At 42.8% G+C, this 23,552-nt stretch overlaps 7 protein-coding genes across 7 annotated transcripts; 3 read left to right on the top strand and 4 right to left on the bottom strand.

Moving 5' to 3' along the window:
- Positions 1–13: 13 nt before the first annotated feature.
- Positions 14–1,534, bottom strand: LOC108602162 (NKAP family protein CG6066). Its single transcript, XM_017990195.1, has one exon. It carries the CDS (start codon positions 1,414–1,416, stop codon positions 40–42), a length of 1,377 nt encoding a protein of 458 aa, XP_017845684.1. The 5' UTR covers positions 1,417–1,534; the 3' UTR covers positions 14–39.
- Positions 1,535–1,722: 188 nt separating this feature from the next.
- LOC108604552 (coatomer subunit gamma) lies at positions 1,723–5,302 on the top strand. The gene is made up of 6 exons (XM_017994080.2): positions 1,723–1,850; positions 2,108–2,763; positions 2,821–4,291; positions 4,352–4,537; positions 4,593–4,745; positions 4,798–5,302. The coding sequence occupies exons 1-6, from the start codon at positions 1,811–1,813 to the stop codon at positions 4,926–4,928; spliced, it is 2,637 nt and encodes an 878-aa protein (XP_017849569.1). The 5' UTR covers positions 1,723–1,810; the 3' UTR covers positions 4,929–5,302.
- Positions 5,303–5,346: 44 nt separating this feature from the next.
- LOC108602402 (protein pygopus) lies at positions 5,347–11,108 on the bottom strand. Its single transcript, XM_033293916.1, has 5 exons — positions 10,355–11,108; positions 9,970–10,289; positions 9,364–9,482; positions 6,704–7,352; positions 5,347–6,637 (listed from the first exon to the last, which is right to left on the bottom strand). The coding sequence occupies exons 2-5, from the start codon at positions 10,092–10,094 to the stop codon at positions 6,517–6,519; spliced, it is 1,014 nt and encodes a 337-aa protein (XP_033149807.1). The 5' UTR covers positions 10,095–10,289; positions 10,355–11,108; the 3' UTR covers positions 5,347–6,516.
- On the top strand, positions 9,529–23,503 carry LOC108602405 (acyl-coenzyme A thioesterase 9, mitochondrial). The gene is made up of 5 exons (XM_033294157.1): positions 9,529–9,533; positions 13,801–13,804; positions 21,870–21,991; positions 22,046–22,116; positions 22,177–23,503. The coding sequence occupies exons 3-5, from the start codon at positions 21,885–21,887 to the stop codon at positions 23,349–23,351; spliced, it is 1,353 nt and encodes a 450-aa protein (XP_033150048.1). The 5' UTR covers positions 9,529–9,533; positions 13,801–13,804; positions 21,870–21,884; the 3' UTR covers positions 23,352–23,503.
- Positions 11,313–18,487, top strand: LOC108602401. The gene is made up of 16 exons (XM_017990512.1): positions 11,313–11,408; positions 11,474–11,808; positions 11,865–12,200; positions 12,262–12,464; positions 12,522–12,721; positions 12,783–13,037; positions 13,095–13,552; positions 13,615–14,885; positions 14,950–15,355; positions 15,421–15,752; positions 15,814–15,976; positions 16,035–16,404; positions 16,464–16,728; positions 16,792–16,994; positions 17,059–17,666; positions 17,721–18,487. The coding sequence occupies exons 1-16, from the start codon at positions 11,313–11,315 to the stop codon at positions 18,463–18,465; spliced, it is 6,246 nt and encodes a 2,081-aa protein (XP_017846001.1). The 3' UTR covers positions 18,466–18,487.
- Positions 18,475–19,612, bottom strand: LOC108602407 (putative tricarboxylate transport protein, mitochondrial). Its single transcript, XM_017990520.2, has 4 exons — positions 19,591–19,612; positions 19,244–19,520; positions 18,969–19,192; positions 18,475–18,909 (listed from the first exon to the last, which is right to left on the bottom strand). The coding sequence occupies exons 2-4, from the start codon at positions 19,489–19,491 to the stop codon at positions 18,506–18,508; spliced, it is 876 nt and encodes a 291-aa protein (XP_017846009.1). The 5' UTR covers positions 19,492–19,520; positions 19,591–19,612; the 3' UTR covers positions 18,475–18,505.
- Positions 20,068–21,224, bottom strand: LOC108602406 (putative tricarboxylate transport protein, mitochondrial). The gene is made up of 3 exons (XM_017990518.2): positions 20,858–21,224; positions 20,583–20,806; positions 20,068–20,522 (listed from the first exon to the last, which is right to left on the bottom strand). Exons 1-3 carry the CDS (start codon positions 21,109–21,111, stop codon positions 20,119–20,121), a joined length of 882 nt encoding a protein of 293 aa, XP_017846007.1. The 5' UTR covers positions 21,112–21,224; the 3' UTR covers positions 20,068–20,118.
- Positions 23,504–23,552: the final 49 nt, after the last annotated feature.

The raw sequence follows: 23,552 nt of genomic DNA, 5'->3' as shown, positions 1-23,552 counted from the left end.
GAATTTATTGACACACAAGTAGGTTTTACATTTTTCATTCTATTTCTTATCCTTAGCTTGTAGTTTTGTTTGAATCATATCTTTGAACTGTGTTAATATTTTATTTTCTCGCTTTTGCCGCTCCTCCTTGCTGAACATTGCCAGAGCACGCTTCTCATCTGCCGAGTAAAGTTGATTTTCCTTTCGTATACGCACAGCTTCCATGCGGCGATGGCGACTGCCGCTCATTACATAGCCCACGGACTCGAAGTTTGCTATTTCATCCGATGTGAGACCTATTTCTCCACGACGTGGAATGCGCTTGCCCTCAGCTATATAAGCAGCCATGGCAGCACCTTCACCAGGCAGTAAAGCGCGTCCAAAGTCTTTCTGATTCAAGCCACCGCCACTGCGCAGCGATGGGCCCACATCCTCGTCATTGTTAGGTGCACTTGATTTTGATTTGCTCGTGCCAGATGACGACTTTTTACGCTTTTCATCATCTGACTTTCGCTTCTTCTTTTTCTTTTTGTGCTTCTTGCTCGATTTGGTGCTCGCAGTCTTTTTGCTTTTCTTTTTTTTCGTGGCCTTCACGCCATCGGCAGTCTTTTCCAGCCACACGTCATCCTCACTCTCGCTATCGGAGCTGTCACTGCTGTCAGAACTGTCCTCACTGGACGAGCTCTCGCTGCTGGAACTGGAGCTATCTGATGAGCTGCTGGACTCCTTCTTTCTTTTCTTTTTTGACTTTTTAGATTTCTTTTTGGACTTTGATTTTGATTTTTTGCTGCTCTTCTTGCTCTTTTTATTTTTCTTAACCAGCTTGACATCATCGTCTTTTTTACGTGTTGGACTTGTGCCCCATATTTCTGGCACGCCTTCTTCACCAATGTGAACACGCTGAGCCCGTCGAGCACTGACAGCTTTGGAGTCGCCTTTGGGATGACCACCGCCTCTATGGTAGGGTGCTCGGTGGCTGCGTTCAGCCGGATCGTTGATAAAACTACGTTCCTGTCCACGGCCTTTAAAGGGATTGTCTCTTCTATCGTTATTTTCTCTGTAGCGATCATTGGGCCAGCGCTCAACTTGTTTGTCTTTCTTTTGCACAGGGCTGCGACTGCGACTACGTCTTTGCGAGCTAGAACTACTACTGCTGTCAGAGTCACTGCTGTCGCTACTTGATGAACAAGAGCGCGAGCGTCGGCGACGTTGATGCTCTCTTTCTTTTGACTTGCGCCTTTCGAGTCGCGGGGACGGCGATGATCTTGCGTGTCCATTTTGTCTCTCAGTTCGCGTGTGCTCCCTCGGACGCTCCCTCGAATACGATCGGCGTTGTATTACCGGCTTTCGCTGTTCTCGGTCCCGCCTCTCTGGCCTGTCGTTGTCTCGTCCCACATGATATCGGTCCCTTCTTGGACTTCTACTACGTGACCGCATTGTTAAGAATACAATGTCTGTTTATTTTTATTTACTTCTTCTGCGCTAAGTTTTGCCAAACGTTTGGTTATGCATTTAGTGATGGTAAAATTACATCGACTTATCGATAAAACATGGTCATGTTTAATAAACAATTTGTTAATGGTGTGTTCAATTTTAAATATTAGTAGTAATAGCTGTGCTAAGAAATGCAAAAGATATATTTATATACAATGACGAAAGCCCAGACTATGTATTACTTTAGAGATTTTCGATATTTTTTGCAAGCAATCGGTCGCCCGCCACTGCTCTATAAACATATGAGGAGCACAGAGTGTGACGTGTAAAAGGCAAAGGTTTTTCTTTCACAATTTCATTTTAATTTGATTAAAAGCATTTAGAAAACTATCTTAAAATGGGTTCATTTCGTCGCGAAAAGGATGAGGAAGAGGATGGTGAGTAACAATCACTCGTAAACAGTTTACTAACAACGCCGCAGTGCAGCGAAAACAAACAAATTGCAATTCGAGAGAAAGGTGCTCCGCTGGCAGCAACTTAACACACACACATACATACACTAACACAAAAATACTCATTCGGCAGCATAGAAAATTAACACTGGGAATTGTTTCATATGTTATTTATTGCTTGCTGTGATTTGCCAGTCTAAATATGAAATATTTCATATATAAAACTCGAAATAAACGCACAGGTCCAACAAACGCGTACCAGAATTTAGAGAAGACGTCTGTGCTGCAGGAGACACGTACATTCAACGAGACACCGGTGAATGCGCGAAAATGCATACACATACTCACCAAGATCCTCTACCTGATCAACCAAGGCGAGGTGCTGGTGCCACGCGAGGCCACCGACTGCTTCTTTGCCATGACAAAGCTGTTCCAGTCGAAGGATGTGGTGCTGCGCCGCATGGTTTATCTGGGTATCAAGGAGCTGAGCTCCATAGCAGAAGATGTCATCATTGTTACCAGTTCTCTGACCAAGGACATGACTGGCAAGGAGGATCTCTATCGTGCCGCCGCTATACGCGCTCTCTGCAGCATTACGGATAATACCATGTTGCAAGCAGTTGAACGTTACATGAAACAATGCATTGTGGACAAGAATGCTGCAGTTTCTTGTGCGGCGCTGGTGAGCTCACTTCGTCTGGCTTACACAGCCGGCGATGTGGTCAAACGTTGGGCCAACGAGGCGCAGGAAGCCTTGAATAGCGATAACGTTATGGTGCAATATCATGCACTTGGATTGCTCTATCACATACGCAAATCGGATCGTTTGGCGGTCTCCAAGCTGGTCAACAAGCTGACGCGCAATGCGATGAAAAGTCCCTACGCTGTTTGCATGCTGGTAAGTAAAGAATTAGTAAACCAAATGCATTCTATACATTAATTTAACTCTCAACAGATACGCATAGCCTGCAAGTTGATTGAGGAGGAAGATATACCTGCTGAGGAGCTGGCCGATTCGCCGCTATACACTTTCATCGAGTCGTGCTTGCGCCATAAGAGCGAAATGGTTATCTATGAAGCCGCACATGCCATTGTCAATCTGAAGAATACAAATCCACGCATGCTTTCGCCTGCGTTCTCCATACTGCAATTGTTCTGTGGCTCGCCAAAGGCAACGATGCGTTTTGCCGCTGTGCGTACGCTCAACAAGGTGGCCATGACGCACCCAGCTGCTGTAACCACGTGCAACTTGGATTTGGAGGGTCTTATTACAGACCAAAATCGTTCAGTTGCCACGTTGGCTATAACTACGCTTTTGAAAACTGGCGCCGAGTCGTCTGTGGAGCGTTTGATGAAACAAATTTCAACCTTTGTGGCTGAAATCTCTGATGAATTCAAAGTGGTGGTGGTGCAGGCCATTTGTGCACTCTGCACCAAATATCCACGCAAGCATACTGTGCTCATGAATTTCTTGAGCGGCATGTTGCGCGAAGAAGGCGGCTTGGAGTATAAAACATCTATTGTGGACACTATCATAACCATTATTGAGGAAAATGTCGATGCCAAGGAGTCTGGCTTGTCGCACTTATGCGAGTTTATTGAAGATTGTGAGCACGTATCGTTGGCTGTGCGCATTTTACATTTGTTGGGCAAGGAGGGTCCGTTTGCAGTGACGCCTTCAAAGTATATACGCTTCATCTACAATCGCGTTATACTGGAAAGTCCTGTGGTACGCGCTGCCGCTGTCACAGCTATGGCACAATTTGGCGCCTCTTGTCCCGCCTTGCTGTCAAACATTCTGGTGCTGCTTGGCCGCTGCCAAATGGATCCAGATGATGAAGTGCGCGATCGTGCCACGTATTATTTAAATATATTGAATACTGCCAAGCCAGAGCTCTACAAGAACTACATAATTGAGCGTGAGAACTGCTCGCTGGCTTTGCTGGAGAAGGCATTGAGCGAGCATTTGCACGGCGATTTGCAAACGCACTTTGACATTTCCGTCGTACCCAAGGCTGCTATTGTCAAGCCTGAGATAAATAACGATGTTATGCTTGTCACCAGCAGCGCGCCACGTGCACCCAAGATAACTCGCGAGGAGGAGAGTGCTGCGCGTCTGGCGCAGTTACCGGGCATACAAGTACTTGGACCAATACATCGTAGCACACCGCCCATACAGTTGACAGAAAGCGAAACGGAGTACACTGTGCAGTGCATAAAACATATTTTTGGACGCCATGTTGTGTTCCAATTCGATTGCGTTAATACGCTTTCCGATCAGTTTTTGGAAAATGTTCGTGTGGAGCTAACATTGCCAGAGGGCTTCACGCAATGTGCTGTCATACCATGCCTCAAATTGCCCTACAACGAACTGCAGACAACATTTGTCATTGTCGAGTTTCCACAAGAAGTTTGCTTCTCAACAGGTAACACTTAAATTAAATATATAAGTGAATGTTTTGTTTTAATATTATTTCTCCTTACAGCTACATTTGGTGCCACGTTGCGCTTCGCAGTCAAGGACTGTGATCCCAACACTGGTGAGCCCGACTCTGATGAGGGCTATGACGATGAGTATATGCTGGAGGATTTAGAAATCACAGTGGCTGATCAAATACAGAAAACGAAAAAGACCAACTTTCAAGTGGCCTGGGATGCGGCCGACAGTGAGGGTAAGCTAACATGTCTTCCAATATAAATTGTAACTAATTAAATAATTATTTACAGAATGGCTTCAAGCTGAGGATACATTTGTGCTGTCTGCGGTTAATAATTTGCAGGACGCTGTCAATACCATTATTAAAATACTTGGCCTAGGTGCAGCGAATCTGTCCGAGAAAGTGCCCGAAGGCACACACTTGCATACGCTACACTGCTCAGGTAAGCCGAATTGAATATTCCATTTGAATTTTAATTAATTTTGTTTACTCAGGCACCTTCCGAGGCGGAGTTGAAGTGCTGGTGCGTGCCAAGTTGGCGCTCTCTGAGGGTGTAACGTTGAATCTGACAGTGCGTAGCACAGATCAAGAGGTGGCCGAGTTAATAACGGCGGCTATTGGATAAGATCGCGCCCCCTGCAGAAATCTTATTGAGTTTCTGCGTGCTATCCATATGTTATAGAATATATATAAACGAAATGTAAAACAAACTAAAAAAAAAAGTTAAGGTAATCAAAAAAAAATATAATATTTTGTAGCTTTAAGCGGCGCCGCTTGTAATAATTGCAATTTGCCATGAGCAGTTCTCAGATCGAACTAATGTGGCTGCAACTAAATATTTGTTTTTTAATGAAAATTGTTTAAATATGCGCACATTTTGTTTATTCGTCACATGATTTGTACCAATTTTTGCAGCGCATTTAGTCTAAGTATTAAAAACAACTAAAATTTAAATATATGCAATACCAAACAACAAAATTATTCCATGCTAATAAAATTGAGAAATGCAATTTTCTTTTTCAATTTATTTTATGTGTATTTTTATTTAGTTATAAATAACTTAATTTGCAATTTTATACAGTTTATCTCTCTTCACGCGTTAACTTTGTTAGGCTTAAATTAATTGTTGCTTGCATGCAATTTAATTTCTTGTGCTTTTTGTTCGAATGAATACACGAGACACTTTATTTGCTTGATCTTTAATAATTTTGTATAAAAAACAATTCTCTCTCTCAATCCCAAACGTATGTAGTATTATTGCTGAAGGTGTGGGTGTTTGTTTCTGTGTGTGTGTGTGTGTGTGTAAGTTAAAATTTGTTGCTTATAAAATTGACGCAAGAGTATAAAAACAATTTCACGCGATTAATTTCAAGTAGTTACAAATTTTTATGCTCATTGTCAGATTGATTATTAAGTTGCAAGGAGTTCCTTATGTGTGTATGTGTATGTTTTTTTGTATATGTATGTATGCGCGCACTTACAACTCTAATTATTCGAATACAAATATAAAAGTAACGTGTTGTTGTTTCTGTGTGTGTGTGTGTGTGTTTATCGCTTACGAATATTTCGCTGTTTCTTTCACTTTTCTCTTTTTTTTTTTATAATACAAACTAGTAGATTGATTTTCGATTTTTGTTATCATGCTAAATACATACACATAGCTTTGACGCTTCCGTTTGCAGAGCGCTTGCTTATCTATTTAGCATTCTTGCTGACAACGCGTCGGTCGTTCTCACATACAAATACACATTGCTTTAATTTTTATAGTACAAATATACGAGTCTACACTAAACTATATTACATTTAACATACATGTTTCGTTTCACTATCATATTACTTTTGAGTGTTTTATCCATTTCATCTTTTTACTTGCATTTTAAGGTTTACATTTAAGGATACGCGCCAGTTGAGCGAGCAGCGACCGAAGCGAAAATTCACAACACGGCTTCGGTCGCTGGCTTAGTGAGTTTACATTTTGTTGTCGCCTTAAAATTTGTTTCGTTGGGGACCTTTTTGACTATTGAGCGCGCCATTGTTAGAATTGATAGAACCCTAGTACTGCCTTAAACTCTACAATTAAAATACTTAATGCCTGAATATTTTATACAGAGTGAATGAGTGCTAGCTGGTGGTGGTGTTGGTGATTGTGGTGGAGTTGATAGTGATGATGTTGATGTTGATGATGATAATGGTGCTGCTGCTGCTGCTGCACTTCAGCATTTGAACTTCACCATCGGTATGTGCTTCGATGAAACACACTTGTCACAGCACCATTCGGCAAACACCTCCTTGTTGAGCATTTGAAACGCCGCCTCCGATAATCCCACACATGTTCTACATTTTCAAGTTAGATAGATTATTATCCATAAATTCTTTTTCAGTGCAAATATCACTGCTTACCTGTGAAAGAAAAAGTTACAACCGGATTCACAAAAGACGGCCTCATCGTTGTCATTGACCTCCTTGTGGCACATGCCGCACGGATAAATGGGCGGCGCGTTTGGGTTTTGCGGATTGAAGACCATTGGCTGACCGGGCGGATACATTTTGCCGCCACTCATCGTCATAGGCTTGCCCATTGGCCCCACTCCCATTGGACCTCCCATCGGATTTCCCATATTACCCATAGGACCGTGACCCATCGGACCGCCGCCGAACATATTGGGTCCGCCCATTGGATTGTGTCCGTGATGATGTGGATGGTTATGTGCGTGGTGAGGTGGCATTCCATGATGCGGCATTGGTCCGTTCATGCCGCCAGGCCCAGGACCCGGCCCCGGCACACCGCCCATATGACCATGACCCATGTGTGGACCTACGTTTCCGTGTGGCCCCATCATATGTGGATTACCGCCATGCGGCGGCATACCGCCTGGTCCAGGTCCGTGCATGCCACCACCGGGTCCCATCATGTGATGCGGTGGATGCGGCGGACCGCCAGGATGTGAATGGTGCGGGTGTGGATGATTCATAAGCTGCGGATGCGTTGGTCCTCCTCCCATATGCGGCGGTTGCTGTGGTGGTAGCATTTGATTACATGGCCATGATACTTATGACATATTCCAGCGGAGAAATTCTTTTAAGGCGGTGAAAAGACAATTCTAAGGAAAACTTTTACTAAGTGTAGTAGGATTCATGAGAGATCTCGAACAGAGTCCGCAGCTCCCAAATCCTCTAATTATACACATCCATAAAACATTGGACCGACTCGATATGTTATGTCTCATGCTAAGACTGATCTTTTTTTTTTGTGTCCACTATGTGAACAAGTTAGGTGGAGTATTCAAAATTTTACGCTGGTCTCAACATGTGTAGTCGCATTGTTATTAAAATTAATTAGTGAAAAAAGCAAGTAATATCTAAGTTCTGTTTTGTAGTTCTTCTAGTTTACTATCTATAGTGAGCTATTCAATAATTCAAGCAGCACAATATTGGCATTTGCCTCATTTTTTCGGACGACATGAAATTGACTAGACTATGGTGCCCCTTTGCCAGTTGGTCTCACTAAAACACCACGACTTCTGATCGCGCGTTTTCCTCTTGCGAGACTCGAGTGATGCGTGACACTGGAGCGGCATTGGCGCGTTAAGGCTAGAAGATGACAGTAGCAGGCACTGCCATCGCTGTGTTTCACGCGTACTATTCGTCGTTGAAAAGATACTGTTCTAGCGTTGTTCCGCAGTGGGGTCATGCGCTGTAAATACGACGCTCCCCTTAGTTAATTTACAACCTAGCTAGAGACACTGGTCCCATTACGATTTCAACATACGCTATTTGCGCCACCTTCAAGCCACACCACATCGTTCACTCCTGCATCCAACTATACTAGCGAGGCAGAACTAGATAATGGAAATTTTTGATTGTTGTTCGCTGAGTATTTGTGATGACTTTCTGCTGCTTGTTGTTTCGGTATTGCTGCCTTAGCATCCTTTTTAATATGATTGCATTTGAGTGCGTCTACACTTCTTGTACCATATTTATTAGATCTGGCCAGCAATATTGTTTACTATTGTTTTGTGGTGTACCACCAACATATTTGCTAACCTTCTAGCTATGCAGAGTTATATGCACTAGCGACATGCCACAATCTGGACCAATACTACATTTCTCGTTATTTTCGCCGGATATTGAGGTGAGGGTCACTTCACGGACTAACTAGCACCAGGACTCTCACTGCGGTATTTATACAAGCATAATGCCGATATCACACAATAACGAGACTTGGTGCTATATGAGATTGTCCTATGACTGCTCTGTTGAGGGAATCAGGCACTCTGAGTGATTGCACTCAAGACGCTAAGGCGAGGGTAAACACAACATATACATCAATTTCTAATGTTTGTCTTCATTGTGCGATACACTCGTTACGTCGGGTTTTGTGATCCTGGTTGTTATTCTTAGAGTCTCAGCACTACGATGTCACTGGCCTCAAGAGCTAAGTTTTATATGGTGTTGTCTGTATTACCCAGCACACCACTATTATACCGGAAAACGACCTCCATATCATGTGATCCCTGAAGAACTAGTTTTAATATAATAGGTCGAGTTCTCTCGCTCATACGGAGACACTGCGCTTAATAGGCTTGAGCCTATGAGCCATAGCGAGAGGCGGAATTTGTGGGCACCATATTAGAATTTGGACGTTCGATCTCCACTGAGCTACAGCAACGGTCTGCCTGAGCAAATGAACTGTCCCACTGAGTATTATATTTGTAAATATAGTCTTGGCTTCTCTAATTTCGCCAATTTCATACACTCACTAATTATCCTTGAGTCTCCACTCATTAATGCCCAAGGCCAAACAAATATATTGTTCCGGCAGCGGTAGGTCTCTATATAGGAAATCGTATCATCAGGCCACCTCTCGTCTAATTTTGTAATCGGCCACCATGATGTTCTGTAGTGAGGCATGATTACTATTTATAACTCGCTACCTGCGATTGGGCTCTATTTCTATTTGTATGATCGTATTTTTAACGCCAGAAAGAATCCTAAAACATTAGAATACATATCCTTAATGAGCAGACAGTAATAGAGTGTGCGCCTGTATGTCCACGTACTCACATTAGTGACAATAAAATTGGAGCTCAGCCACGTTGCGGTCTCGCAGTCCAGCATGCGATTACATCGTTCCAGTGTCCGTGTTGCAGTAGCCACTAGGGAGATTGTGCTGCATGCTCTATATTTTTAGTGAAAGTGTGCAGCATGCCCATTCCATGCGCTCTTCCCAGTACGCGATGATGTTCGTGTTCCAGACAATGATGAGGTCCTCGGGCTCAACACTTCTTTCAGGAACACAAAGCACCAAAGCGCCCATTTGATTCATGCCGCCATAGCACTGCCGCTTTGACTTGACATGGCCGACATCATTGATGAGTGTTACGTTATGTCATCGAAAGCGATTACGCATCGGCACACTATTCGATACAAAAAACAACAGTGAGCCCAAATAATGCCTTTGACGCTATCTATTGCAATTGCGGCGGTGTACAGGTCGGAAACAGTATAGTCCATAGCTGACGTCACTCACGTCGGGTGACTGCATGATGTGCATGGATCTATGAGCAGACATACGAGAGCCAGAATGCACACATAGGCCAGCTGCACCCGGAGAGTCGGAGCAGACGTCGGATCTCACTCACCTCAATCATCGAGAGTTTTAATACCGCGCTTCTTGGATTACCGGCGCCGAGATGATATCCGTCGGTGGCGGTGGCTTAAAGTCAGGCGGACATAATCCGCCTGCTGGACCCGGCATACGATACGGCGCCATACCGATATTGTGGGTCATATTCGAAGTATTTTTCTTCCGAATGGTGGCAGCTTTTCTTTAACTACGGGGCACAGAAATTGTTATCTAATGGCGTCGTCGATCCTCCGGACCACGACGCGTGTAAAAAGTTGTTAAAATGTGTCCGGCCTAAGTGCGCTCTATGCAGGCGCTTGTTGTTGGCTTACTCCAGTTTATAACTTTAATGTGAGATGCCTGTGTGAATATAATAACCATTGCTGAGTGTTTGCAATTTTAGCGTAAATCAAATTATTATTTACCGTAGCATCCGAGTTTAACAAAATCGGTCCTGTCCAGTAGACGCCACAATACGACAACCATGCGCTTTTAATGCTGGCAACTCTACACTATTAAAAACTATAAAAGCGCCAAGCAGCACTAGCACCTGCAGCGACAGCGACCGCGTCGACGGCGACAGCGGCACAAATTGCAGAAATATGTGCGCTGAGAGCGCGTTTGCTCGCTTGCAATTATATTCAAATGAATGGTTTGATATGATTATTTGATTTTTGTTGGCTCTGTTGTTTTTGCGATATTTAGCGTTTGTTTTTTTCTTTTTCTTCTTGTATTTTCTTTTCTCACTGTGGCCTGGGTTCTTCTTCTTACCACCGATTTTAAGTGCGTTTTGTAGCAAGGCAGCGGCAGCGGCAACGGCAGCAATTATACTGCTTTTCAATTAATTACACTACAAACAGCAAGTGCATTCTGCATTGCAACAACTTTTTTCTATCTTGCACATTATTATTGTAACCATGCGCGTTGTTGTGCACTCTATGCACACGCAGATTTATTTACTGCTTTTCGTTTTTGTTGATGGCAGCGCGGTGCAAACTATTTCTATCTCTTTTGTGTGGAATTCGGTTGCCGCGTAACCGTTTACAGACCCTAAGCGCACAATCTGGCCTGCTGGGGCGCCACACTTTGTCATTTGATCGTCGATGCGTTAATTATTTTATTTTAAACTATAATAATTTGCCAATTTTCGCAAAAGCGAAGCGTATTTTTCCTCGCCTGTCAACCAATGTGACCGTATTGCGCCAACATACAAATATCAAAAATTGCACATATTTGTTTTATTTTCAATGTCATCGTTAAAACTATCGATACCTATTGCTTTGCGTGTACTTTCACTATTATTGCAATAAATGACGCTTAATTTTTTGGCGCTGTGTTTTTAAACTTTTTCAATAGAGAGATATAATTTGTGATTCGCTTGAGATGTGGAGCAATTTCGAGGCGTCTGCCATTGAGGATGAGACCATCTCCAATGCCTTCTCATCGCGTAGCATTTTTAAGATAAGCAGCGAGGAGCCGGTAAATTCCAATAGTGGTTTTGTTTACAGTTATTTCAAATTTGCTTTGTTTACGCTTGTTTGCAGGTTAAGGAGTATCCCTCCGTACAGGCATCTGTACAGAGTGGCAAAATGGTCATATCCATTGACAAGAGTCTGCTGCTGCTAGAGGATGAACTAGTAGCCAAATGTAGTTTCCTGAGTTTCAGCGAGAACATTGATGCGATTGCCATATCCAGCAGCGGCAATCTCATAGTATGTGGCCTCTCGGACGGCGAAGTACACGGCGTCTGCATAAAGGGCCTGCTGCTTTTTAGTGTGTGTATTCGAGTCGAGGACGTTAGCAAGAACGGCACCTTTGTAAAAGTCCAACAGTTGGGACAACACTTTTATCTTACGTGCAGGAACGGCAGCGTTTACTGGTAATAAGCATATCTGCTTGGTGTAAACCGCACACTCATACAATGTTCTCTCTTAGTCTCAGCGAAATCAATGAAGCCACACTGGAGTCGCTGTCTAATGTTACGCTCAATGATAATGATAATGTTGCTGCGATCCTGGATGATGTCAGCATACAGCGCACTTGCATGGGTTCCAACGGGCAGCTCGTTGATAGTGCGCTGCTGATCAAGCAACATATCGCTAACGCTTATGCAGAGAACAATAAAGAATCGAAAAGTGCTGACTATGGGCTCATTTTAACAGGAGCGCAGGACGCTCTAGGTTTCAAAACAGGATCAAATGACATGACACGCATCAAACTACCCAAACAATATGGCTGCATTAGACATATATACAATCTGGAAGATTATATGTAAGTGCAATGCTATAATTGTTTAAGTATCATATTTATTAATCTTATACTTGCTCTACAGTATTGCCCTCAGCCAGTCTGGGCACTTGTTGGAGATTTGTCCATATACGCGCTCTGTCAATTTATGTTTGTTGCCGCAGAGCAGCAATGTGCTCATTGAGAACATGCTTGTTATGGAGTACAGCGATGAGCAAATTGAGCTGCTTTTGCTAACCAAACCAAACGCGGAAGGCGATTGTTTTATCAAAATAGTGGATTATCCCTGTAAGTTTGCTGATTGGTGTTTTATTCGATCATTTGTTTAATAATTGTTCCTTGTAGCATTTAAATGCAAGAATGAGCTGGAAGTGCCGAGACATACATGGCTGGTGCGCCAACCAAAGAGCGCGGTTAATTTGTATTACCTTGCAGCCAGGCAAGACGATATGCCATCAGAGGTAGAGATGCTAATTGTATCCGAGACGGATCCCAGTGATCGCTTTAAGAAACTTATTGCCAAGGGACGTTTAGAGGAGGCAGAGGTAAGCGCAGCATGCAAAACTAACATTCAGTTGTACTTAAAGCACTTTTTGTTTTTGTTAGGAATTTGGTGCACAGTTTGAACTATGCCTGCAGCCCATCTATGAAGCCAAGGCCAAACGCATGCTTGTTGAACTCTGCGATACTAATGCATGCTTAGATGTAACTGAGCTAGATGAGAAATTTCAGAAGCTACTACAGTTGCTTGGACAAATAGAGAATAAAACGTTTATCAAGAACAATCGCATGATTAACTTGGGCTCGCGTGAAGTGCTGGAGCGCTACCTGCGGGAAATACGCACAAGATTAAACTCCGAGGTATGCAAAAGTGAAGTTGCTATCTTAGAATAGATTAAGTTATTAATACGCTTGCAGGATGATGAGGAGCATTTAATAGAAATCGATGAGCAATTGTGTCGCCTTAAAACTTTAGCCATCATAGATCCCTACGAGTGTAATAGCGAATGGCAAAAGTTTGTGTATGATACAAATCTGGTTAAAAGTGTTAAGGGCATGTTTAGCAAGGATATGTCCACAGCTTGCCTAATTTGGCGCCGTCATTCCAGCAGCATTTTGCCGTTCCTTAACGAGGATGAGTTGCGCACCTTGCTGGGCTTCATACCCAGCAGTACAGAGCCGCTGCATGTTGTACAATGGTTGCGACAATTTGTGCCCATAGTAAGCAATACGCATCCTGCCATTATGCCATTTGTAACCGACTGGAGCATTGAGCGCACGCGCAAACTGCAATACGATGAAGTTTGGCCAGACATTGGATTGGAGTTCTCTACGAAAATATTGGAAATCTTTGAGGAAATTGAATTTATTTACTCGTAAGCTTACTGAAACTTACCAATTGATCATTATTTATTTATATAATTTATTTGTTTTCAAGTGATGTGGTGCGTCAGCATGAGCGCAACATAAGCAAGCTGCGGGATTTGGTTAATGCGCTGCAGGACTTGTCTGTATTGAAAAAGAATTACAAGCTGGACTTTACTTTAGATAGCTATATGCAAGATTCCATAGATGCAACGGCCATAAGAATATTGCAACGCGTGAATATAGACAATTTACAGAGTCTGGTAAAGAACTTTTTGTATACCATTTATCAGGAAAAGGGCATGCAACCCTTGAGCGTAATCAAGCAGTATATTATGCAATTGGTGATCAATCGTCATTCGTTAAGTAATTGGGTGGAACGTTCAATGAGCTGCTTGGAGCTGCTGCACAATGAGGACAGCCGACTGGAGTGTGCGCTTTCAATTTTGCAAAACGCACCTGTGCCCTGGCCTGAGACATTGGCGCCGCTAATAAAGCTGCGCAACTCGACGCATCCGCTAAGCGTCAAAATAAATGCCGAATATGAAATACAGGTGATCAAGATAATGAAGGTCAAGTATGGCTGGCCAGAAGATAGCGGCGCTGATATCAACCTGGAGCTATTCATGATGCGCATAGTCAAACTCGACTTGCCGGATATGCTGCAGGATATACGCATATTGACTAAAGCGGCGCCAGAGATTTCCACAACAGCCAACTTTAATTGCTGCTATCAGATGGCGCTGCGTGGACAAATAGATCAAGCTTACGAGTTCTTCAAGTCGCTCAACAATAAGAATGACTCAGTTAATGCCACAAATGTTGTTGACATTTTGGCCAATATGCTTGAGCCCAATCCCTGCGTGTTTGCCAATGATGCGAAGATACAACAGCATCAGAATGTGCTGGAACTCTTCGAGCTAATGCTACCACATGTTGATGCAGTCTATAAACAACGCTGTAAACTTGTCAAAAATCGCTTTGTGCTTAGCCAACAGTTTAAGCTGCAATTGCAGAGCATCAACGACTTGATTTCGCTGCAAAAGCGTACAGAGCTGCTAGACGAGGGCATTGAGCTCATCATTGCGCGTGCACAGGCCACATTGAATGTCTGCGCATTTATCATCAACGAAATGCGTGAGCTGTGTCAGGCGCTTGATTTGCAAAAAATCTTTGGATTGCGACGCATTAGTCAACGCATGGGTTGTCTGCAACTTAGCTGTGCATTGGCGCATTATGTGCTGGAGTTTGTTGATTGCACGCCTGCCAACAGCAGCGAATTCATTGACCTGGCCATAGAATTGCTGGTGCAGCAAATAGCGGTGTCCACCAGCCGCTCGCAGGGTAAGCAGCATTTGAATTAAGCAAATAGCTACAACTTTAAATATTTTATTTTGTTAAATTGCAGTTGAGGCGTCATCTACACTGCAGCTGATTAATGCCTGTGATCCATTAAGCTTCCCATTGGCCTACGAACTACTTACGGAGGCCACGCAGCTTGAGCAATGCAAGCAATGTGATTTGGCGGAGTTAATTAACTTTGTGCGCGTGCCTGTCATGCACTATCCCATGGCCTGCATTGAGGCGCGCTATAAGGACAAAGAAAAGGAAACTAATGAGCAGATCTGTCGCGCTTTGGATGGTGTTGGCATATCCCAAGGCGATACAACGCTTAACTTTACTACAACACTAAACACTTCCATTGATATTAAACCAGATATAGAGCAAGTGCCAACTAAGAAACGCTATTCCGTGTCCATGTTCGATGAAGTCGATGTGCAATTGCAGCCACAGCCACTGCAAAAGGTAAACAAGCCAGCAAACATTTAAACATTATATTTACTTATACTATTTTGCACAATTAGTTGAAACGCCTGAGCGGCAGTCTGTCCATTGTAAAGTTCTTGGCACGCACGTTGCTGCTCATGGTGGTTGAAACGCAGCCAAGCAATTTGCTGCTGTTGCAACTGCAACAAACGGTGCCCGAGCATCTAAAGCGTGATGTTGATGCTGCGCGCTGTGATTTCTTTTCATCGCTGGAACAACTCGCCAAGGCAAAGGAGCACGATGCCTGGTATATAACAGCACAGTATTTGCTTAAGTATCAGGCACAGTATGGCGGCAAAGTGATTATAAACGAGAAGCTTGTTAGCATACAGCTGCGACGCCTTTTACGCAATGCTATGAACGACAGCGATGCCAATTTACTTGGTAAGCCTAACTCAAATTATAAACTTGAATTTATAAATAACATAAACTTGCATTTGTTTAGAAATGTTAACCATGTTGCTGGCGGATAGCGAAGCAAATGCACAGCTAGAAGGTCTGTCCACAGACATGAAAACCGATCAGCAGAGGATCAATTTTCTTACGCTCTCTGCCATGTACAATGAGCGTGTTGGTGACAAGGAAAATGTGCAAAAAATTCTTGCCAAGTGAGTTTATGAGGTAACAAACTGCAGCTTTTTATTTATTTATTGCTTTAATTTGCAGACGCAACAAGCTTAATTATTATTTGGAGTTTTGTAAGCAAGATCCCAACATCAAAGGTAAATTTAATGCAGACATGGATAACATTGAGCAGCTGGTCAAGGAGTTCCACAAGAAGCCCATGGATGTGCGTCTGCTGGAGCGCATGAGCAAAGACTTTGGCATGAACTATCAGAAAATGCTCATCACACAAATACTGAGCATATTAAGAGCGCAAGAAATGCGCTACGAAGTCAAGCACGATACGTTTGGTGAGGAGGAGCTGGTCATGCTAAGCAATGTGCGTGAGATGCGCGACATGTGCCAGCCCTACATCAATGAGATACAAAATGTGGAGCTATTTACCTCACAGCTCAAGCAGTTTATCGATGAGGTGTGCTTAATATTTAATTGTTCACATATAAGTTTTGTTATTAACTTGTCTACTTGTAGATTAACATTTACTTTTATGAGCTGTATCTGTGTGTCATTGAGATATTGACGCTCTTTAGTGCCGCACCCAAAGCCATGGAGACTTGGACGAATATTTTGCACTTTCTGCGTCATAAAATGATTACACGTCGTCGCAATCGCGCAAGTCAATTGGAAACGGACATGTGGATGCAATCGCAAAAGGATACGGGTGTTTTGCCCAAAATGGCGCGCTTTCGCCTGCCATTCAAGCCCATTGTGGAGAAGCCACTTAAAGATATACTGGGTAAGCTATAAGCAACTTCTATTATAATATAAAGACAATACTGAATGGATTTATGCATTACAGACAGCGAACTTAATGTGGACAACTGCCAGAGCTGGTTTCCGCTTATACTCATGTGTACAGCGCTGCAAGGCGCCAAGGACACAACACAAAGCTGCGACTATTTCTGCATGGCAGCTGTTAAAAATTCCATAGCCGAGTACAAGTCGAAGAATGTCGCAGAAACCTGGAATCTATATCCAACTAACAATGCGTTCTTGAAATCGGTTAGTTATTTATAAATATTAACTTATTTGTTTTGCATTTTGTAAGTTTGAATTCTTTTTGCAGATACTACGTTTGGTTAAAAACGTACACAATGCAAATAAAGCGTTTTACATACTTTATTGCATTGCCAGCTATGCGCCTGATGGTGCTGATCAGGTAGAAGCCTCCTACGAGTGCTGGAACTATGCCAAGCAGCATACACATGTAATAAACGATCCCAAATACCAGGAGCAGGTCAGCAAAATTATGCGCAGATATCCCATATTGAAGACGCAACACTTGCTTAATGTTTACGGCTTGACGGATGATAAGCTTATGCGACTGGTCGAGTATCCAACGGATCTAATACATTGTCTATATCATCACGAGCTAATACTCAAGTCCAGCAAAGTAGATATAAACGCATTGGTCAAGGAACTCTGTGACTTGCATGAGTTGAGGCTGGATGCCATACAGTTTAAGCTGCTGCAAAAATGGCTATCCGTGACAATGGAACCAGCAGATGGCACAATGATGGAGGAAACATTCCTGGAAGATCAGAACTTGGCTGAGAGCAACACTGCAGCTGATGGGCTAGCTAGCGAGAATGTAGTGCGTGCATTTTATATATTAAGCAGCTGGCCCAAGGTCGAAGCAGCACAGTTTATAACTGGACTGATATTCAAGGGCGGGTAAGTGCATCAGCTTGCTTTAAATGTATTCTTTCTCTCTTATTATAATTGCAGCACTGTCAACACCTCCACGCAACTGCAGATGTATGAATGCTACTCTAAGCTCTACGACGGCAGCAATACCTTCTACAATACGATCAGTCAACGCAACTTCATTGCCATCAAGTGTGTGCATGAGCTCAAGGCACTTGGCTACAACTCCAACATAGAAAAGTTTGCCGATGATAACTGCGATAAAATTAGCATACTAAAGATGATTTGGCAGCGCAATGCACAGAATCCGCTATCCTTGGAGGTAATGGCTGACATATGCATTGGCTTCGATATACATTTGGCCAAGATTTGGAATGGCATACTGAAGCGCATGGTAATGTTCAATATGGTGCAAAAGCTTAACGCTTTGGTCGATGTGCTGAGCATTCGACCGCAGTTGCTGCATCTGGAGGGACTGACACAAGCCTGGGACTGTGTGCTCTGCGATCCGCTGCGGAATGCAATACAGACGCGCAGCTTTGAGCAAGAGGAGCGTCTGCATAAGACGCTGCTACGTCTGCAGGGTTGTCCAATAGTGCATTCCTTAAAGTTAAAAGAATTCGCTGAGCTTTGCATGCTTAGACAGCGGCCACATATGGCGGCTGTTGTGCTGATTTTTACGCAGAGCATTGAGCAACGCGAAGCGATCAAAAAGTGCATCAAAGCACGTCCCGGCGAAAATCTACGACAACAAATTCTGCAACTAGAGTATGCTGGTCTATTGCCTGTAGTGCTTAACTTTGCGCTTAAGGAATTGAATCTATAATTTATTTACACATTTATTACAATTTGTTGTACACAATAAACTACGTCCATACTTTGTTAATCAAATCTATGATAGTGTCATAGATCATAAATGTCAGGCCCACATCCAGGCAGACGCGTGTCATGCGTGGCAGTGTGCCTTTATAGAAGGCGAGTGGTCCCTCTTCCTTCATCGTAGTTAAGAAGCAGTCAAGACTGTTCTTGTACTTGGCAGCCTCTAGTCCCTGCATGCGAGTTTTTATCACATCTGCGGGGTTATTGATGCACACCGAAGTGCCACCCGCTATAGCGCCAAAGAAGCCCACCATTAATTTAGGCACTGTTGCCTTAGGATCGTGCCCTGTATACCAATCCTTCAATGAGTGTAGAACAAAAAAGCGTATTGCTTGATTGGAGCCCTGCTTAATTATCGTTGCAGTAGCACCTTTGTAAATGCCACCAATACCTTAAATATAACTTTATAAACTTGAATGTCTGTCATCAGCTAAGACTGCAATGCTTTACCTTCATTCTTTATAATCTGCGTCACTCCATGCACAAGTCCCTTAAATCTTGGCTCTGAACTGCGTAAGTCGTTGATGAACTTCACCTTGATGGTTTCCATTGGCGTCACAACAAATATTGCTTCTGTTATGCCCGCAATCATTCCAGCAATGAAACGCCTAGCCAGGGTCTGGCTGCCATCTTCTTTCTTCAACTTTTCGCTAACATACTCATAGGTGCCAAATCTAACAAAGCGTTGGCATCAGCTCTGGCATTATTAGCTCGCAATAGCTCACCTCACTGCCATTTTCGGTATGCTACCCACTAGCAAAGGGCTTAAGCCTCGATACATGCCAAATATGCCATATTCCTTAACGGTTTTCCGCACACAATCCACCACGCCGTTATACTTCTTGTGTTCACCCTTTTGATCTAGCTGTAGATGTGTCTTTACATACTCGGTGGGATATGTTATCAAAATTTCGACGCCGCCAGTAATGCTGCCCGCAGCCAATCCCTTCAATCCACCTCCACTTGGAGCCATTGCACTATACAAATTTTAGACACTAATTTCTGCGAAATATAGTTTAGTTTTTCTTAAAATAAGGGGAATCTACATGAGCAAAAAATTATAACAACATACATGACTCTACAGAAAAAGCAAAACTTCAGAAATTTGTAATATTTAGTTTATACTATAAACATTATAGGGATATTTAGTTAAAAACAAGTGTTTAAATCAAGCGCTAGTAAAAGCCGAAACTCAAAATCATTTATAAGTTTTATTATGATTACAATCGTTGAAGTAGGATAAATTCCGAAATATGTACAATCTAACATTCAAAGATATATGACTGCGCATGCGCTACGACGCTGACACGTCTGCAGGGCTGTCCAATAGTGCATTCCTTAAAGCTAAAAGAAATCGTTGAGCTTTGCATGCTTAGATAGCGTCCACATATGGCGGCTGTTGTGCTGATTTTTACAAAAAGCACTGAGCAACGCGAAGCGATCAAAAAGTGCATCAAAGCACATCCCGGCGAAAATCTACGACAGCAAATTCTGCAACTAGAGTTTGCTGGTCTATTGCCAATTGTGCTTAATTTAGCTCTAAAGGAATTAAATCTTTTATTTATTTACACATTCATTACAATTTGTTGTACACAATAAACTACGTCCATCTTTTGTTAATCAAATCTTTAATAGTGTCATAGATCATAAACGTCAGGCCCACATCCAGGCAGACGCGTGTCATGCGTGGCAGTGTGCCTTTATAGAAGGCGAGTGGTCCCTCTTCCTTCATCGTAGTTAAGAAGCAGTCAAGACTGTTCTTGTACTTGGCAGCCTCTAGTCCCTGCATGCGGGTTTTTACCACATCCACGGGATTATCGATGCACACCGAAGTGCCACCCGCTGTAGCACCAAAGATGCCCACCAATAAATGAGGCACTGTTGCCTTAGGATCGCGCCCTGTATACCAATCCTTCAAAGAATATAAAACAAAAGAGCGTATTGCTTGATTGGAGCCCTGCTTAATTATTGTTGCAGTAGCACCTCTGTAAATGCCACCAATACCTAAAATATAACTTTATAAACTTGAGTTGTCTGTCATCAGCTAAGCCTGCAATGCTTTACCTTCATTCTTTATAATCTGCGTCACTCCATGCACAAGTCCCTTAAATCTTGGCTCTGAACTGCGCAAGTCGTTGATGAACTTCACCTTGATGGTTTCCATTGGCGTCACAACAAATATTGCTTCTGTTATGCCCGCAATCATTCCAGCAATGAAACGCCAAACATGGGCCTCGCTGCCATCTTCTTCCTTAAACTTTTCGCTAAAATACTCGAAGGTGCCAAATCTAACAAAGCGTTGGCATCAGCTGACGCATATTTAGCTCGCAATAGCTCACCTCACTGCCATTTTCGGTATGCCACCCACTATCAAAGGGCTTAAGCCTCGATACATGCCAAATATGCCATATTCCTTAACGGTTTTTCGCACACAATCCAGTACGCCACTATACTTCTTGTGTTCTCCCATCTGATCTAGCTGTAGATTCGTCTTTACATACTCGGTCGGATATGTTATCAATATTTCGACGCCGCCCGTAATGCTGCCCGCAGCAAAACCCTTCAATCCACCTCCAACACCACTTAGACCCATTGCACTATATAAATGTTACACTCTAATTTTTGCGAAATACAGTCCGGTTTTCTTAAAATACGGAAAATCTACATAAGGAAAAAATTATAAAAATACAACCTACAAAATATACAAAACTTATGAAATTTCTAATAATAATTAGTTTTGCACACAAAGCATATTTAGTTAAAAATAAGTATTTAAATCAAGTGCTAGTAAAGTTAGTCTCTCTCTAATAACTCAAAATCATTAATTAAAATTAATCAAAAGGATACAATTTTGTTTAGATCCTTAGATCTTAAATATATGACTTCTTATTTGTACAGAATCTAAATCTACAAATACCAGATTTTCATTGATTGTCAATCAATTATTCTTTTAAAACATAAATCAATTTAATAATAATTTTAAATTTATATTGTTATACTACAATATAGCTAAAATACTAGCGCATGACGTCATACTGGCATTTCCTATGCACAGTGTAACTTAAGCCTTGTAAACAAAACTAACTAAGATAAATGAAACTGAAATAAAATAAATTTGCTATCTATAAGCGATTGTTGCTTGTAAACAGTAAATATCTACAAGATAATAATAATAAGTATCTAAGTGTGAGTAAGCTGAAAAAGTAACTAGTAGATAAGGTAAATTATGCTACTGCTTAGTTGCTTACCTTGTCTGTAGCATTTGGTCACTGTGCGCGTCGTCAGCTGTTTCGAGCAGCTGTCCGACTATTGTAGGTCAACGAATACAGAGATACATACAGATGCCAACAGTTCTTGAGAAGTAAAATGTTGCGCACATTAGTTGGAGCTCAAAAATGCTTCTGCCTGGCCAATAGGCATCGGAATTGTTTGCGTCCAAGCAATTTGGCAGCTGCAGTTAACGTGGCATTCATGTGAGTAGAAACACAAGGCGTATACATAATATTAACATGCAATTTGCCACACAGACGACACTATGTGCCTCCGACGCACATCAAGCAATCGGCAGTGCCCAATGAATCAGGCACCATGTCGCAGAGTAAGCTATAAAGTAAATTATTTAATTTTATCAACTCATATTCTCATCTTATTTTTATAGTCAAGCAGGAGATGATGACGCGCTTGGGCCTGGAGCCAGGTTATCAGCCGCTGCCCAAATCACGCGAACATCTGCTCAAGTTTCAGCCCAAGCCAGAGGAGTTGCCGCCACGTGCTATGCAGGATTCATTTACTTCAGCCATCATACCGCTGAGCACGGATCGCGCAAAGCAGGACAAGTACGTCACTTATTTGGGCAACGTGCGCATGGGTAGACTGCTGGAGGATATGGACATGTTTGCTTGCTGGTGTTGCCACAAGCATTTGGTGGTGCCAAAGCTGCCGGAGAATGTGCATCTGCCATATACGTTTGTCACTATACTCGTGGATCGCATTGACTTCACCAACGTTTTGGCTTCGGGAACAGAAGATATACGCCTCTCTGGACATGTGTCCTGGGTGGGCAAGAGCTCTATGGAGGTGGTGGTTTGGCTGGAGCAAAAGCAGAATGGCAGCTACAAGAAACTAACGCGTGCGCTCTTCCTAATGGCGGCACGCAATGCCACGAATACTGCAGCGGCGCCAGTGAATGCCATAGAGCCGGCGAATGAGGAGGAGAAAGTCATCTTGGCGGGTGGCATGGATCGCAAAAAGCAGCGTCAGTTGCTGGGCGCTCAATCAATCTTCAAGGTGGAGCCCAACGATCCGGAGCAAACGCTTATGTATGAGCTTTGGAAGCGCACCACACCCTCGGACACCATGGAGCTGAACAAGCGCATCTTGCCTGCCAATTGCCGCTGGATGTCGGACTCTTACCAAATGAGCACCATACCTTCGTTTCCGGAGCATCGTAATCATCACAATCGCGTCTTTGGTGGCTTTCTCATGCGCTCCGCTCTAGAGATTAGTTGGGCGGCTGCCGTGCTCTACTGCGGCACGCGTCCCAGACTGGAACACATTGCTGATATTAGCTTTGAGAAGCCTGTGAGCGTAGATTCGTTTATTAAAATGACTGCCTATGTGGTCTACACCAAACTCAACTATCTACAAATTATGACTGTGGCCGAAGTACTCGATCCGCATACGTCCAACCAGGTGACCACAAATACCTTCTACTATACATTTGCTGCTCCGCAAACTGTCACCGAAGTGCTGCCACGTTCCTATCACGAGACCATGTGGTATATACAAGGACGTCGCAAGTTTGAATACAGCATGGGCCTCAAGGCACCATAGATACTTAATTGGAATCATATTTCGAAAGCAGGATATTAATGGAGGCTATGTAAACGATGCTCGTCAGTATATTAAATAAAAAACTTAAAATTGAAAGCTTAATAAAGAATATTCAAATCTTAACTTGCTAGCAAAATGAAATATTTTAAACTGTTAACTTAGCCACCTTAATCAAATATATAACAAATTTTAAAACATATA

The sequence above is a fragment of the Drosophila busckii genome, chromosome 3R (genome assembly GCF_011750605.1).
Source record: "Drosophila busckii strain San Diego stock center, stock number 13000-0081.31 chromosome 3R, ASM1175060v1, whole genome shotgun sequence".
NCBI lineage: Eukaryota > Metazoa > Arthropoda > Insecta > Diptera > Drosophilidae > Drosophila > Drosophila busckii.
The sequence above is the reverse complement of the archived record's forward strand: the minus strand, read 5'-3'. Positions and strand labels throughout refer to the sequence as shown.

Bases quoted from the DNA above. Each gene is read 5' to 3' on its own strand.
- LOC108602162 (XM_017990195.1), bottom strand. From the start codon at position 1,416: ATGCGGTCACGTAGTAGAAGTCCAAGAAGGGACCGATATCATGTGGGA.
- LOC108604552 (XM_017994080.2), top strand. From the start codon at position 1,811: ATGGGTTCATTTCGTCGCGAAAAGGATGAGGAAGAGGATG. The intron at 2,764-2,820 runs GTAAGTAAAGAA...AACTCTCAACAG, and splicing joins CCTACGCTGTTTGCATGCTG to ATACGCATAGCCTGCAAGTT. The intron at 4,538-4,592 runs GTAAGCTAACAT...AATTATTTACAG, and splicing joins GGATGCGGCCGACAGTGAGG to AATGGCTTCAAGCTGAGGAT.
- LOC108602402 (XM_033293916.1), bottom strand. From the start codon at position 10,094: ATGACCCACAATATCGGTATGGCGCCGTATCGTATGCCGGGTCCAGCA. The intron at 7,353-9,363 runs GTACGTGGACAT...ATATGTCATAAG, and splicing joins TTTTATTGTCACTAATGTGA to TATCATGGCCATGTAATCAA. The intron at 6,638-6,703 runs GTAAGCAGTGAT...TTGAAAATGTAG, and splicing joins TGTAACTTTTTCTTTCACAG to AACATGTGTGGGATTATCGG.
- LOC108602401 (XM_017990512.1), top strand. From the start codon at position 11,313: ATGTGGAGCAATTTCGAGGCGTCTGCCATTGAGGATGAGACCATCTCC. The intron at 11,409-11,473 runs GTAAATTCCAAT...GCTTGTTTGCAG, and splicing joins AGATAAGCAGCGAGGAGCCG to GTTAAGGAGTATCCCTCCGT. The intron at 16,405-16,463 runs GTGTGCTTAATA...GTCTACTTGTAG, and splicing joins TCAAGCAGTTTATCGATGAG to ATTAACATTTACTTTTATGA.
- LOC108602407 (XM_017990520.2), bottom strand. From the start codon at position 19,491: ATGGCTCCAAGTGGAGGTGGATTGAAGGGATTGGCTGCGGGCAGCATT. The intron at 19,193-19,243 runs GTGAGCTATTGC...ACGCTTTGTTAG, and splicing joins ATACCGAAAATGGCAGTGAG to ATTTGGCACCTATGAGTATG. The intron at 18,910-18,968 runs GTAAAGCATTGC...GTTATATTTAAG, and splicing joins GCAGATTATAAAGAATGAAG to GTATTGGTGGCATTTACAAA.
- LOC108602406 (XM_017990518.2), bottom strand. From the start codon at position 21,111: ATGGGTCTAAGTGGTGTTGGAGGTGGATTGAAGGGTTTTGCTGCGGGC. The intron at 20,807-20,857 runs GTGAGCTATTGC...ACGCTTTGTTAG, and splicing joins ATACCGAAAATGGCAGTGAG to ATTTGGCACCTTCGAGTATT. The intron at 20,523-20,582 runs GTAAAGCATTGC...GTTATATTTTAG, and splicing joins GCAGATTATAAAGAATGAAG to GTATTGGTGGCATTTACAGA.
- LOC108602405 (XM_033294157.1), top strand. From the start codon at position 21,885: ATGTTGCGCACATTAGTTGGAGCTCAAAAATGCTTCTGCCTGGCCAAT. The intron at 21,992-22,045 runs GTGAGTAGAAAC...TTTGCCACACAG, and splicing joins GCAGTTAACGTGGCATTCAT to ACGACACTATGTGCCTCCGA. The intron at 22,117-22,176 runs GTAAGCTATAAA...TTATTTTTATAG, and splicing joins ATCAGGCACCATGTCGCAGA to TCAAGCAGGAGATGATGACG.